The sequence below is a fragment of the Chelonoidis abingdonii genome, chromosome 3 (genome assembly GCF_003597395.2).
Source record: "Chelonoidis abingdonii isolate Lonesome George chromosome 3, CheloAbing_2.0, whole genome shotgun sequence".
Taxonomy (NCBI): domain Eukaryota; kingdom Metazoa; phylum Chordata; order Testudines; family Testudinidae; genus Chelonoidis; species Chelonoidis abingdonii.
Genome location: NC_133771.1, coordinates 4,924,685 through 4,940,793, shown reverse-complemented (window position 1 = coordinate 4,940,793; position 16,109 = coordinate 4,924,685). Strand labels below are relative to the sequence as shown.

The window sequence follows — 16,109 nt, the reverse complement described above, 5'->3', positions numbered from 1 at the left end:
CAGGAAGTGAAAGTAGTGAAGCAATTGTGAAGTTAGACTTGCAGGGATCAGCAACCTTGCAGAAGTGCTGTGTCGAGTCTTCATTTATTCACTCTCATTTAAGCTTTCGCGTGCCAGTGATACATTTTAACGTTTTTAGGTCTCTTTCTATAAGTTGATAATATAGAACTAAACTATTGTTATATGTAAAGTAAACACGGTTTTTAAAATGTTTAAGAAGCTTCATTTAAAATTAAATTAAAATGCAGAGCCCCCCGGACCGGTGGCCAGGACTTGGGCAGTGTGAGTGCCACTGAAAAACAGCTCACGTGCCGCCTTCGGCACATATGCCATAAGTTGCCTACCCCTGAGTTAGAGCTTTCTAGTTGTCAGTCTGCAGAAAAGAAGAGGGAGCAGCAGAGTTTATTGCAACCGAAAGAGGCAGCCAGGGATGAAGCTGCACACAGAAGGGCCATGGAAGAAAAAGAGAAAGAGAGGGGAGAAAGAGAGCGAAAACACCAACTGGACCTGCTAGAGAAGGAGAACCAGAACCCCCCAACCCCAACGACTCCCACACTCCAAAAATCCACAAAGGGGAACACTTATGCCCTGCATACAGTGAAGATGATGATATTGCTGAATATCTGACTACCTTTGAAAGGCAGTGTGTGATACATGAAATCCCTGATGATAAGAGAGTTCCTACCCTGATTGCAAAATTAACAGGTAAAGCTTGAAATGTATTCAGTGGAATGCCTATTGAAGATGCTTTAAACTATTGTCAATTTAAAGATACTGTTTTGCGAAGTTTTCAGATTACCCCTGAAACATACAGAATTAAATTTAGGAATCTTTAGGGGATATTGAGATGAGTAATGGGGAATATGTAAACAAAATGAAAGATCTGTTGGGAAAATGGGTGAGGGGTAAAGAGGTGGCAAGTTTTGCGGGAATGTTGGATTGTGTTGTTCAAGAGCATTTCCTAAGCGTCTGTAAGGCTGACTGTGGGACAAAGCAGTGTCCGTGGGACAAAGATGTAAAGTCTGTGGATGAGGTGGCTTTTTTAGCTGATGCCTTTGAACAGAATCAGGCGTCTACAGAGGACAGGTCAAAGAAAGGGGTTTAAAACGGGTAGGAAGGGAGGATCCCATTTTGCCCCTGGGAGGAGAGAAGGGGGTTGGGAGCCTAAACATTCTCTTACCCCCAAAACATTCCTCTAACTCTCATCTCAAATCTCCTGTAAAAGCAGAAGAGCCCAAAATGTAATTCCACTGATCACCTGAGGAATAAATGCCCTGTGCTGGGAGGAAGCAGGCAACCAGTAGCTCATGTTTAGTTCTTCTGACTTCAACCCAGAACAACCCCCCCGCCCCCCCAAGCAATTGAAATCCATCAAATTGGCTTGTGAGGTTAGCCTCTGCAGAACCAGATATGGAGCATGTTAAGGCTGTCCAAATTAATGGCAGGGAATACTTGGGGCAGAGGGATACAGGGGCCCACATCTCTCTGGTTAGGCAGAGTGTGGTCCCAAAGGTCAGTATGTTACCTGGCCAAATGGCAGAGATTGTGGGGGTGGGTGAAAGCAGATTCCTCATACCACTAGCTAAAATCCATGTGGTGTGGGAAGATTTGGAAAGTGTTTTGACTGTGGGGGTAATGGATCACCTCCTATTCAGCCTGCTCCTTGGTAATGATTTTTTCCATGTAGCTCTGGTTAAAGTATTTGCCTGTAGCATAAAGGAGTCTTATGCTGGGACCCCTGAGGGTAAGGTCTCAGGAACTGCTGAGAGAATGCGAGAGAGTCTCCTTGATTCTTAAGTATCAGAGGGGTAGCCGTGTTAGTCTGGATCTGTAAAAGCAGCAAAGAGTCCTGTGGCATCTTAGAGACTAACAGACATTTTGGAGCATGAGCTTTTGTGGGTGAATACCCACTTCATACCACCCTCATGCATCCGACCAAGTGGGTATTCACCCACGAAAGCTCATGCTCCAATATGTTTGTTAATCTATGAGGTGCCACAGGACTCTTTGCTGCTTTTCCTTGATTCTTCTGCAGCTGGGGGAAGCAGTGTGCTTCCAGGTGGGAGGGCGGTTGAGACCAACTCCTACACTGCAGCTGGAGGCAACACCCCACCCCAGAGCCCACACCCCCAGCTGGGGCCCTCACTTCCCTGCACCCCAACCCTCTGTCCCAGCCCTGAGCCTCTTCCCAGAGGCTAGGGGTCCAGTACAGGAGTGGGTGGGTGAGGTTCTGTAGCCTGCGATGTGCAGGAGGTCAGACCAGATGATCACGATGGTCCCTTCTGGCCTCAAAGTCTATGAGGGCTGCAGAAGCTCAGACTGAACGCTGGAGGAGATGATCTGCCCTTCTCAGAGCTGATAGCTGGGCACAGCTCTGAACCAACAGGCCTGTGTCCACAGTGCAGGGTAACCCCGCCTGTCTCTTTACATGACACTCCAAGAGAGCGGCTCTGATCTGCAAAGCCGGTGATTCTCACCACTGCCTCACTAGCAGAGCGGCTGTGGCCAGGTTTTGCCCACATGCAAATGCTACCACAGAGCACTAGGAAGCCGGCTGGCTGTGGAGCTCCACCTTGTAATGCGAGCTTTCCCCGGTAGAGGTAGGGTTGCCAACTTGGTAATATTTAAAAACCGGACACTCCAGCAGGAGTGCCGAAACCTCCCCAGTCCTGCCTCTTCCCCCCGCCAGGCCTGTCCTTGCCCCGCCTCTTCTCCTGAGGCTCTGCCCCATCCACTCCTCTTGCCCCTCCCCCTCATTGCTCGCTGCTTTTCCCCTCCAACCCCCTGTGTCTGGGTCAGAAGGGACTCAGCTGCTTTGCTGTGGCTGGAAGCTTCAGCTGCCTGACGCAGGTAGGAGGTGGCCCCAGCTGAGTAGGGGCTGGTGCGGGTGATGACCCAGTGCCTCCCTGCCTCCCCCGCCCACAGTAACTAGACTTTGAGTGTCCGGTCAGTAGAGCTGACTGGACACTGTCAGGTCCCCTTTTAGAATGGACTTTCCAGTTGAAAACCAGGCACCTGGCCACCCTAGGTAGAGAGGGCTCAAGAGCAGCCAGCTGTCAGACCTCCTCGATAGGTGCAAGACCTGCAACAGCTGGTGGGATAGAGGAACACGTCATCTATTGCCAGCTCGATGTGCTCCTGGTACGTTTGCAGAATCCAGGTACAGCCTGATGGAGATAGGGGGCTAGCAATGGATAGAACTGTCCTCAGTAATGGGCCCCTGCTGGGATCAGGATCCTGTTGTGTTTGGTGCTGGACAGACACTTCAGTAGACACGGCCACTGCCCTGAGACATGTTCAGTCTCATTCCAACTAAATTCCACTTGACAAGGTAAAGTTGCAGTAGCGTCCTTACGTTTTAGCAAGTCTTTGCTCACTTCCTTCTTGGTACACAAACTTTGGCAACCTCAAGGGGTGTGTGTGTGGGGGGGTGTCTCCCAGTCCTGGGCCAGTGGTGCCATGGACTAGTGGAATGAGCATAGGGCTAGGAGCCAGGAGTTCTTGAGCTCGTGTATCCATCTGGTCACTGATTCCCTCCAGAGACTTGGAGACTTAATCCCTGTACCCGTTTTTCCTTGCATAAAAACGGTGATAATGCAGCCCCATCTCTGCTGGCCCTGTCGTGAGGCTGTACTTAGTGTTTGCAAAAGGCTAGCAAATGGCTAAGTATTGGGGCTTGGGGGACACAGTGTGACCTAGTGGGCTCCTGAATTAGGATTTGGAGACCTGGGTTTCAATCCCAGCTGTACCAGTCACCTGCTGGGTGACTTTGGGCAAGTCACTGCACCATCCAGTGCCTCAGTTTCCCCATGTGTACAATGGGGTTATGGTAGTGACCTCCTTTGTACAGAGCTTTGAGATCTACTGATGCAAGTGCCATATAAGAGCTGGATATGATTATGATGACCACAGTCATGGGTGCATTAGAGACACTTGGATAGACCCAGCCTCTAACACATTTAAGGAAGGAAGGTGCGATGTAACAAGAGGGGCTCCCCAGTCTGTTTGTCGTATCCACTTGTCTCGTGTCAGATATGTGGAGTGTACGTTCCTGGGGGCAGGAGCTGTCTTTTTGTCTGGTGTTTAATACCTGCAGAAGGACATTCTGCGTCTCCGGACAGCAGTAAACAAAGGACTTTTTGTCAGGATTTCCCGAGCACGGGTCTTAATCAGTTTCTCTCTCTTTCTCCCCCCTGTTTTATCTGCGCTCCGGCCAGCCCCATGGCCTGGGGGTATGGGCTGGTGGTCTCCTGGCAGAGCTTTGGCTTGGACCGAGTCACGGCTGGCTCTGTGTGGTTGGGAAAAGAGGGATCCCTGAGATCCTTCTTCTCCCTATGTCCACACAGGAGGCAGCTGCAGTTCGACTCAGGCCTGCCTTGCCCAGCCCAGACAGGAGGTGTCTGAGCAAGGCAGGATCGGTGGCGAAATCCCCCAGTCCCACCCTGGCTCCAGACAGCAACAGGAGGGGAGTGGCTCTAATTGCCCTGGCCGGTTCACTGCCCCCACCCCAGGGTGCCTCATATATAGGCCTAACTCCTCTGCTCTGCTGAGCACAAGAGATGCTGAGCCATCCTCCCGCTCCAGGCTGCAGAGGCCAGAGTTTGCCCATCTGCACAGCGGGGTTCACTCCCAGGGGAGTTGCAGGGCCTCCCCCCTGGCTGGTTTTACAGTGTTCGGCATTTCCCAAGCCTTGCTAGGAGGTCGCCCCGCTAACCTTTGTTCAAAGGTTTTACAGAGATGGGCAGGGCGGGGCGGGGGAGGGGAAGAGGACCAAGTCGGCTGGGCTGCTCCTGCATTGCAATGCGCTGAGACGCGACCACCCGACTCCCTCCCTAACCCGTCGGTGGGGACGACCCTGGGAATCCCAGCTGCAGAGCTGCCCCCGCTCTGGGCCCGCTGCCAGCCGCACTCTCCGACGCTGCTTGCTGATGACAACCTGACCGCTGCACTGGGATGGCTCTTGGCTTCTTCACAGCTCTCACTCGCCTTCTCTTTTTCATGCCTGTCTTCCGCTCCCTCTCTCCTTTTCCCTCCCGCTTTCCTTTGGGCTCGCTCGTTTTCCCGGTGATTCGGACTCTGGCTCTGTCCCACAAAACCCCAATTCAGCTCCCATTGACGCTAGCGGAAGCTGGCTAGGTCCCACCCAATAAGCCTTTACGGCCAGCCCCCAGGTTCCCACGCTTCCGCCTCGCTCTGGGGCCAGCTGGTTTTCCTCCAAACTTGTTAATTCTCAGCATTGCAGAGGAGCTGGATCGGGGCCTGGCGGGTGAGGACGAGCAAGCCGAGAGGAGAGGAGAATTCTGTTGCTAACGAGTCTTTGTCCCCTCACCAGGTCCAGGCGGCAGGAGGAGGGGAACAGGGCGCTGTGGCCGGCTGGGCTCCATCGCAGCTCTGAAGTACGCGGTGGTCGGACTCTACCTGCTCGTGTTCCTGATCCTCGTCGGCGTCTTCATCCTGGCAGGTAAAGGCGCCTCCGGTTTTCCTCCCGCTCCAGGGAGAAGTGGAATGGGATGGGGAATGCCACGTTTGTACCGGAGCTTCCACGGCCGCCTCTGGGCTGCCACCTCTTTCAGCCAGGCAGGGCTGAAAATGCTCGTGGTCTGGTATGAGCTGCATGAGCTCACTGCAGCGTTGGGTGGTGTCGAGAAGCCAGGCTCTGGCTCCAGGAGGGATCACCGTAGGGAAGGTCTCTGGCTGTGCTATCGGGGGAGGGCGGGGCAGGAAATGGGGGATGATCACAGTGCTCCCTTCTGGCTTTGGAATCTCGGACTCACCAAGTCATGAGTCCTCATGGCCCAAATGCCCAGCAGTAGTCGCCCTCTCGGTCTCACTCTTTCACTACGTCATCCCTCAGGGCAGCTGTCAGCCTGCAGCCCTGGGCACTGCTTGAGTGACCACACGTGGGACTGGTCAGGAGATGGGCTACCGAGAGCTAGGGGCTATTCCTGGCCCTTCCACTGGCTTGCTGCATCATCCTGGGCAAGTCATGTTAAAAAAAAAAAGTCTCTTCACATCTTCAGGCACTAGAAAAAGGCAAAACATAAAGAGTGGGCCAGATCCTCCTGTGCTTTTCCGCAGCCGCATTCTTTCTCCGCCAGTCGCTGCGCCTCAGAGATCTCCCTCGGCAGTCCCTTAATCCCCCCAGCATGTCTCCAGGATCCTGTGTTTACTCCACCGCCTGGTGTCTTGGGTGTAATCGTACCCGATGCTCAACCAGGCACAGCTTGAGTAATTCTTGGCTCCAGAGGGCTGTGTTGCATCAGGCCGAGGCGCACCATGCGGAGGATTAATGAGCAGCCTTGGCCTGCCCCGCTCCCAAGCTGATGTGTTGGTTTTTTGGGCTGAGCTGTTTCCACCCGAATGTAAATGCAAAGCCACTTCCACTGCAATCGCTCCCAACTGCCACGAGGCCAAATTGCGATGCGGCGCTTGGCGGTCTGGCCCTTTCATTTCCCGCTGACCCTTGGAAGAAACAACCCACCCACTTCTTGTTTAGTTTGAGAGGCCTCCCACCGAGAGCAGGATGGGCCTCCTGAACCCGACACCATGGAAATCAAGTCTTGACTCCACACAGCTCTGGAGAAACGCCATCGCTCTGGGCCTGTCTGGGCTGCACAGAAGATTTGTACAGCCCCTAGCAGAGTGCAGCGCCGTTCTTGGTTGGCCCTTATGCACCACCGTAATAAATGTGATTATTAATCATTATAAAGATCTCTGTGCGCATTTCATCCGCATCTCCCAGGACTCAGACCCACAGGGCTACCCGGGATCTTGATCAATCGCACAAGTAAGCAGGACCAAGTCTACTCAGTGCTAGGATCGGAAGCCTGCAAAGGAAACCCAGGTGTCACACAGGACATGAATCTGTAGGATGCGCTTTCCCTCTGCTACTGCCAACTTCAGTGCACCAGACTCCCACAGGCCAGATAGTCCTTGTCAGCCTGGGACGTGAGAGGCTGAGTCTAAGAACTCCCTCTGCCTGGGTCATCAGCATGGCTTGAATCCCTTGCCATCAGCACCGCTATCCTGACCTTTATCACTTGAGCTACAGAAGGAGCTCCATCAGCCAGTGGCAGTAGGCTGTTACCCCTCTAGCAGCCTAGCAACAGTGCCAGTGAGTTTCTCGAGCACACTCCTGAACTCGGATCTCCCACGAGGCATCATGAGATCTCACTGTGAGGCCGTTGGCCTGGCCTGCTGCCACATACTTCTTGGAGGAAAGCGAGCACACAATATCTGCAGAGGGGAAAGAAACCTCCCACAGCTGGGGTGCAGTACTGGATCTGGGTTGAGTTCTTATTGCTAGAACGAGCTCGAGCCGGGGGAAAGAATCAGGCTACCAACTGTGAGCCCTAGAAACCCTGTCCTGGACTAGGAGGCAGGCACACTGGAAACTCGCTAAAAGTGGGGGGACCACCAGCGCCCGAAATGTGGCCCTGTCCCCCATGCTACTCCTTCCCCTGGAGGCTCTGCTCCCGTGCCACCCCTTGTCCCTAGGCCCCGCCCCCACCACATCCTTTTCCCTGAGCACCTGCCCTCGTGCTGCCCCTTCCCCAAGGTCCTGCCCCTGTGCTGCCCCTTCCCCCAAGATCCCACCTCCGCTCACTCCTCTCCATCCCCTCCTCCCCCTACATCACTCACTCTTATGTCTGTTTAAAAAGTGATGGGGCCTGTGACGAAGTGGGACTGTTCTTAATGTTTCCTCTGAATACTGTGGGGGTGCCTGAGTTTCCTCTGTGCATTTCTTAAGTCTCCAACATGCATAAATGGCCGACACTCTATCTCCTGGCAACAATGGCCGAGGCCCTTCCCCCTGCCAGGGGATGCTAAAGGTGAACAAAGAGATTAGGTGACCTCCTGGCCCGGGAAAGAGACAAAGGCCAGAAAGGAGGGGCTGGAGGGGGTTTCAGTCTGGAGCTGGCTGGGGATGGGAAATGAGGGCAGAGGCGGGTGTCTGGCTCACTGCTCCCCAGAATGGACCCGGCTGAGGGGTCCGGTTCTCTGTACCTACAAGCTCTGTTTCAGACCGTGTTCCTGTCATCTAATAAACTTCTGCTTTACTGGCTTGCTGAGAGTCAGTGTCTCAGGCGGACTCGCTTTGGGAAGCACACAGAGGGGCACATGCTGAATGCTCCAAGGTCAAACCCAGGAAGGTGAAGCCGTGTGAGCTTCTTGCCCTGCAGACAGTCTGCTCCAAGGGAGAGGAGGCTCCCCAAAGTCCTGGCTGGCTTTGTGAGGAGCAGTTCCAGAGCATCGCCCGGGGACTCCGTGACAGGGCCATGGTCCCTTGGTCCTCCCTGTTGTGGTGCCCCTGCTAGAAGGTTGACATGGGCCTGGACTTTGAAACACCTGGCAGAGACACTGTCCCTACAAAATCCATTCTTGAATGTGAGTTCTGGGTTTCCTCATCCTACATGGGCCACCTGCTTAGCTGCATGCATTCAGCTGCTAGTTCTGGATTATAACATACAGCACCAAATCCTTGGGCACTTAGCACACAGCCGGACCTCCCAGAACTTTGCAGCAACAGGAGACATAGAACCCAGCTCCTCCTGTTTCAAAACCCCTGGCCTCTTTGGCCAAAGGAGAATCTCCACTGGGAATTCACAGTATAGGGTCACTGAGACACGTCAGCACCGTTCTTATTCAATCCAGCAGAGGGTGTTGTTAACGCATACACCGCAGCCCTTCACTACAGCATTTACTATGGGGGCTCAGTAGCATTGGGTAGTTAAATGGAAGCAGAGCTAGAACGTGGTTCCTTCGACAGTTTACAAAAGAATCCAAGCAGTATCTTCCTTCCGCCCTCTGTTCACAGCCCCCCTGACTGGAGCATGAATTAAGAGACCATTTGGGTTGTGACTTCCAGACTGGTTTGCAAGCACGTATAGATCATTTACAGCAGGGATCGCCAACCTTTGGCACATGGCCCATCACAGAAAGCCACTGGCGGGCCGGGATGGTGTGTCTACCTACAGCATCCGCTCCCACTGGCCGCGGTTCACCGCTCCAGGCCAATGGGGACTGTGGGAAGCAGCGCGGGCCAAGGGATGTGCTGGCTGCTTCATGCAGCCCCCACTGGCCAGGGATGGTGAACCGCGGCCAGTGGGAGCTGCGATTGGCTGAACCTGCGGACACTGCAGGTAAACAAACTGTCCTGGCCTGCCAGCGGATTTCCCCGATGGGCCATGTGCCAAAGGTTGCCGATCTCTGAGCTACAGGATCCATGGGTGACGTTGCACTCTACATGATTTTATGAAAATATGCTAATGAGTGTGAATATAATGTAACTGGAACATGCTTCATGCAAAAGGTCTCTTGTAAGACATCATTACAAAGCTTATAATTTACTGAGTGTGGTCATCCTATTGTGTAAATGTATCATTCTTGTATCTGAAACTAGGAATATGAAATATAACTCTGAGGGCCTATTGTAATTATGCAAAGTGTGGGCCATTAATGGTGGTTTGGAATCTTGATGGCTCCCATCAACCAGGGCAACTGACTGTGGGTGGCTCTGTTTGCAGGCAGCCTTCCTGTGAGCCAGGCCGGGAAGAATGAAGGCTTGGGGTTTCACAGGACATGTGACCAGGTCACCTGGTACTGGAATCCATCTTTAACCTGGTGCTTTTCCATTTAGAAGGGGGGGGAGACCCAGAGAGGGACAAAAGATTCCCACCTTGTGCAAAGCTATCCAAGGGGGTGGCACAGAACAAAGGAGGCTGCAGTCATGAGAAATCCCCTAGCTACCACCTGAGCTGGAACAAGGGCTGCACCAGGGGAAAGGATTGGGCGCAGACTAGGAAGGAGTCTAGTCTGTGAAAGAAGCTTATCGGAACATCTCTGAGGGTGAGATTTTGTCTGTATTCAGCTTCTTACTGTATTAGACTGAGATTTGTGTGTTATTTTGTTTGGTGATTCACTGTGCTCTGTCTGTTACCACTTGGAACCACTTATATCCTACTTTCTGTATTTAATAAAATCACTTTTTACTTATTAATTAACCCAGAGTATGTAGTAATACCTGGGGGAGCAAACAGCTGTACACCTCTCTCTATCAGCGTTATAGAGGGTGGACAATGTATGAGTTTACCCTGTATGAAACGGCTTTATTTTGGGTTTGGACCCCACTGGGAGTTGGGCATCGGGGTGCTGGAGACAGGAGCACTTCTTAAGCTGTTTTCAGTTAAGCCTGTAGTTTGGGGGACGTTGTTCAGACCTGGGTCTGTGTTTGCAGCAGGCTAGCGTGTCTGGCTCAGACCAGGCAGGGCACTGGAGTCCCAAGCTGTCAAGAAAGCAGGGGCAGAAGTCGTTTCAATACATCAGTTGGCAGTTCCCAAGGGGTTTTATGTGATCCAGCCCGTCACACCATGCAGCACCCGTCCATCTTCCAAACAAACCCTCTGCTTTCTCAATATTGACAGTCTTCGTACTGGAAAGTGAGGCAGTCTGGAAGCGGGCCATCAGCCTGCTGTCAAAGCACAGGATGCGCGGCGCTCCAGGGTGGGGAAGGGAACTCTTGGAAGGCAGGGTGGGCCTCATGTCCGTTGTTGGTATGTTTTTATTCTCTCCCTGCTGGGAGTAATTTAAAATGTGCAGGCAGATTATGGGAATGGAGGCAAACTAGAGCTGCCACCCCACTCCCCATAACACATACACACAAACACCCCAGTGGAGCTTCCCCGATACCAGATGCCTATGGAAACACTGACCTGCTCTTCCGTGGTGGTAGGGAAACCGCATCGCCTGATCCCCTTCCCTGATATTGCTCCTTTTCACTTTGTAAAAGGGTTTAACCCACGGGACTCGAGCCAAATCTCCAAAGTCAACATGCTGCCAATAGTCACTCTCCTGGTAGGGTTGCCAACTTTCTAATTGCACAAAACTGAACACCCTAGCCCCGCCCCTTCCCCGAGGCCCCCACTCACTACATTCTGGGAAGTGGGTTGCAGTGCGGGAGGGGGTGAGGGTGCTGGGCTGGGGATGCAGGTTGTGGGGTAGGGCCAGGGATGACAGATTTGGGGTGTGGGAGGGGGCTCTGGGATGGAGCAGGAGGTTGGAGTGCAGAGGGGGTGAGGACTCTGGGATGGGGCCAGGGAGGAGGGGATTGGGGTGCAGGAGGGGGCTCTGGGTTTGGGGGGTGCTCAGGACTGGAGCAGGGGATTTTGGTGTGGGGAGGGCTCTGGGCTTGGGGTGCAGATTGTGGGGTAGGGCCAGGGATGTGGGATTTGGGGTGCAGGAGGGGGCTCTGGGTTTGGGGGTGCTCAGGGCTGGAGCAGGGGATTGGAGTGAGATGGCTTCCAGTCCGCAGCGCAGCGGGGGTGCTAAGGCAGGCTTCCTGCCTGTCCTGTCACCACAGACTGCGCTGCGCCCCGGAAGCAGCCAGCAGCAGGTCCGACTCCTAGGCAGAGGTTGACAGGTGGCTCTGCATGCTGCTCTCGGCATCACCTCCCAGTGTGGAGCCGGTGCTCGGGACAGGGCAGCACGTTGAGCCCCGTGGCCCCCCCACCTAGGAGCCAGACCTTCTGGCTGCTTCCGGGGCGCAGCGCGGAGCCAGTACAGGTAGGGACTAGCCTGCCTTAGCTGGGCAGCACTGCCAACCTGACTTAACAGCCTGGTCAGCAGTGCTGACCGGAGCCGCCAGGGTCCCTTTTAGACCAGGTGTTCCCATCGAAAACCGGACACCTGGTCACCCCATCTCCTGGGCGTGGGCAGAACTAACCATTGGGCCCAAAGGATGCTTGGGGAGGCTGCCTGGTCAGAGAGTGACTCCACCGCAGAGTTAGGTAGCATGCAGTCAGGAGATTTATGGGTTTTGCTTTTAACTTAGTTGCAGTGGCCTTCTTACCACATCCTGTCTAGGAAGCCTGGATCTGTTGGAATATGAAGGGCAAGCTTCCTGGGGTCGGTCCTTCCTTCTGGGTCAGACAGATGCAGGAGGATGTCAGCTGGAGCCTTTAGTCCCTTCCCCCTGCCCCTCCTGTTTTTGGTTGAATCCTGACCCTTTCCATGCCAGGAGTTGTGCAGGGATGAGGGAACTGGCCCCCTTATTCCAGGTATATTTACAATTGTCAGCCCCAGAGCGGCTGCATTAGACAGGCAGCCACAGGAAATCTGTAATGTGGCCAACTCTGTCAAGAGGGTGTGCCTGCCCTGCAGTGCCCTCTGCTGAGTTAGCGCTGTGCTCTGGGTACTCTCTGCCTCAGTTTCCCTTCTCAGTAAGCCAGTAGCTCCATTCAGGTACCTTTGATGCAAAGATACCCTCCCTGGGGCTTGTTTAACCCAAGCTTATGATTTTGGGGGACTCAATGCATAAGTTTTGAACATTTGGAATTGGTCAGACTGAATCTGTGCCCTAAATTAATTAAAACACCTAATTAAGACCCTTAATCTGAGGCACTCAAAGTGCTCTACAAACACATGAATTCATTCTCAGTGAACTGGGGATCACAAGAGGGTAAGACTTCCATTTTGGCTGCTGCTGTTTACTGAAGACACTTACTCACAGGCGCTTGGCTTTCAAAATTGCTGAGTACTCACCCACTACCATTGAATTCACTGCGGGGTGCTCAGTATAATACACTGGCAAAGTATGTGTTGTGTTCCTCCATAGTGGCTAGTTGACATAGAGGATAAAAACCAACTACTGCTGACAGCAAAGGGAGTTACTCCTTTAGCTCAAGTGGTAGAGACTTGTGATTTGATATGGAAAGTCCCCACTTCAAACACAGCCAGGGAAGGTTTCTTCAGCAGCTCTAAAAATCTGTCTCTCCTGCTGTTTGAAGTTGGGGTTCCAAAGTTACAGGCTGTCTTTGAATATCTGGCCCCAGCCATGCAGTAAAACAAAATGCAGGAGTCCTGGCTTCCAACCGCCAAGTCCAGGCGAGAATCCAGTCTAATAAAAATAAAGCCATGTGGGGCAGGCATTGGCTGTAGCAGCCCTCAATGTAGAGAGTCCTGCCCCCTTCAGCGGGGCTCTGTGTTAGTACCTAGGTCCATGCTAGCAGATCCCACTGTTGGATGAGGGCCTATGGGTGAAATTTACTCCTGTGGACGAGGCCCAGCACAAAGCCCTTAAAACAGGACACAGCCTGGCCTCTTTTGTTGGCTCCATGCGTAAGGTGAATTTCACTCATATTGAGCACACGCAAGTAGCAGACGCCCAAAGGAACTGAAGCCAGATTGCTAAAGAAGTAAAAAAGGAGAGTTACAGGCACAGAGCAAGCAGATGGAAGAGAAGTAGAGTGAAATGATGCTGAAACAGCAAAAAAAAAAAAAAAATATATGTATATATATAGTGACAAAGTTCCTCCTCTACCTTGGTGGGTCCTGCGCTTCTTGGCAGATTTGCTTACCTCAGTGATCTTCCCCACTGTCTGGGGCAACTCCTCCTGTGTTTGATCAGGAGTTGGGAGGTTTGGGGGGAACCCAGGCCCACCCTCTACTCCAGGTTCCAGCCCAGGGCCCTGTGGATTGCAGCTGTCTATAGTGCCTCCTGTAACAGCTGCATGACAGCTACAACTCCCTGGGCTACTTCCCCATGGCCTCCTCCAAACACCTTCTTTATCCTCACACAGGACCTTCCTCGCTTGATGTCCTGATAATGCTTGTCTCCTTAAATCCTCCAGCATACACTCTCATCTTCTTGCTCCTCACTCACGCTTCTTCCCTCTGGCTCCTCCCTACTGACTGGTGTTGAGCTCCATTTACCAGTGCCTATTTAGCTGCAGGTGTTCTAATTAACGTAGCTATCTCCACTGCCCTTCGAGAAAGGTTTAATTTGGCTCCAGATTCTGTGATTAACCTGGAGGCAAACTGCCATATTGGTTAACCATAGTCCTAAGGGATTTTGTTTAGCCGGGCGCTAACATACCATCCGCGCGGGCTCCCTTGACGCCTTTGGGAGGCAATGTGCGGCGTTGTCCGGGGTTCTCTGCTCGGGTTGTCCCCATCCGGTTCCCTTAGTTTAGCCCTCTGACCTCACTCCTGATCCTGTTTTTTTCATTCGTTGTCCCCCGGAATCACTTGGTGTTCTCGCCCTGTGGATCCTCCCCTTAGGCTGGGGGGAGGTCCTTTAGAAGTGGGCGAGCTTCGCCCGCCCACCCCTGGGATGCCAATAGGCTAACATACCTGTTTCTCAGTACTTTACTGTAGCCATCTGGCCTTGCCCCATCACAGTATATATATATTAGATTTTTATATACCAGTCCATCAATCCATCCTCAGCAAGATGCATTTATTAACTTAATGAAAACACCTACAAACTACAGGGCCAAAACAAACAAGTTTCTACACAGCTTGAGTTCCAGTCTTCTCTCCCTTGTTTACCAGGGACCATACCCTGGTGGGAACGCGGTACTGCCCTGTGATGGGGTCTTCACCCCACACCAGCCCCCAAAAGGTGAAGGAAGCTGTGAAAGGGTTCGCTGGGTGAAATTGTCCACACGTACGGGGTTAGGCTGGAGAAGCAACCCCTGATTGGAAGATGGAGGTCAGCTGAGCAGGTGTAGGCTGGGCTAGGATAAAGCCAGGAAGCTGGCCACAGAAATAGCAGCTGTAAGGAAATATGCAGCCACCCTTGTGCAGTAGAGAGGGAAGGTGGGAACCCAGGGAAAGAATAGGACTCTGGGAGCCCAGCTGTGAGGGAAGGGTATACTGGGAAGGGGGGAGCAAAGTCTGTAGAAGGTGGAGTAGGAAGCAGCTCAGGAAGAGAGGAGCAAGATTGGGGCTTGAGCAACCCTTGGCTGCATGTTGTAGGGTCCCTGGCTGGAACCTGGAGTAGTGGGTGGGCCTGGGTTCCCCCCAGCCACTGATGGGGAGGTGGGATGGCATTGCCTGGACAAAAGGTCCAGTGAGACTCTGTAGCTCCAAAGGAGGAACCCCTTAGTGAGCTGGCTGGGGGGCTGAGTCACAAAGAGGCAGCTGTAGCTCTTGGGGTGAGAGAGAAGTCCCAGAGTGAGGGAGAGGACAGCGAGGGAGAGACCACAAGGGGAGACATCGGACCTAGAAGGGAGGTAATCCCCAGAACAGCCAGGATGAGGCAGCACCTACACTGAGTGTGTGCCCTGGGACAAGCCCACAGAGACATCTGGTGCAGGGGTGGGCAAAGTTTTTGGCCTGAGGGCCATATTGGGGTTCCAGAATGGTATGGAGGGCTAGGTAGGGAAGGCTGTGCTTCCCCAAACAGCCTGGTCTCTGCCCCCTGACTGCCTCCCTCAGAACCTCCAACCTCCCTGCTCCTTGTCCCCTGACTGCCCCCTCCTGGGACCCCCCAACCACCCTCCTGGGACCCCAGCCCCTATCCAACCCCCACCCTGTCCCCTGATTGCCCCCCACCAGACCCTCTGCCCCATCCAACCACTCCCTGTCCCCTGACTGCCCCCTGGTGCCCCCTGCCCCTTATCCAAGCTCTTCACCCCTTACTATGCTGCTCAAAACAGCAGGACTGGCAGCCGTGCCACTCAGCCAGAGCCAGCCAGCCACACTGCTGCACTGCCCAGCAGGAGCTCACAGTCCCAGCACCCAGAGCACTGGCAGCATGGCAAGCTGAGGCTGGGGGAAAGGATAGCCTGAGCATTGGCCTGCTAAACCCAGGGTTGTGAGCTCAGTCCTTGAGAGAACCAGTTGGGGATAAATCCTGCTTTGAGCAAGAGGTTGGACTAGATACCTCCTGAGGTCCCTTCCAACCCTGATATTCTATGAGAGGGTTAGGGGCAAGCCTGGCCAGGCAGGACAGTCCTACCAGCTAGGTGCAGCCCAGAGACCATAGTTTGCCTAGTGGCTCAATAGTGTAACTCAAGTAAAGATGGCATGAAAGGGAGTGACTCCAAAGATGAGGGCCAGGAAGGAATTTTGCCCCAGGTCAGGCTGGCAGAGACCCTGGGTTTTTCCCCCCTTTGTCGTGTGGAGCATGGGTCATTTGCTGGTTTGAACTAGAATAAATGGTGCATTCTCTGTAATTTGAAGTATTTAGATCAAGATTTAGGGACTGCAGTAAGTCAGCCTGAGGTTATGGGCCTGTTAGAGGGGTGGGTGAGGGGCTGTGGCCTGCAGTATGAAGAAGCTGCAAAAATCCATCTGCAAATATCACTTTTTGAGTAGATAAATGG

At 53.2% G+C, this 16,109-nt stretch overlaps 1 protein-coding gene across 2 annotated transcripts in view; it reads left to right on the top strand.

Annotated features, from left to right (window-relative positions):
* Positions 1–16,109, top strand: part of SCARA5 (scavenger receptor class A member 5) — a 155,144-nt gene that overhangs the window by 22,715 nt on the left and 116,320 nt on the right. For both annotated transcript variants that reach the window (XM_032801714.2, XM_032801713.2), the window contains exon 3: positions 5,333–5,461. In XM_032801714.2, the coding sequence (XP_032657605.1) occupies positions 5,333–5,461 (129 nt within the window). The remainder of the gene's footprint in view (positions 1–5,332; positions 5,462–16,109) is intronic.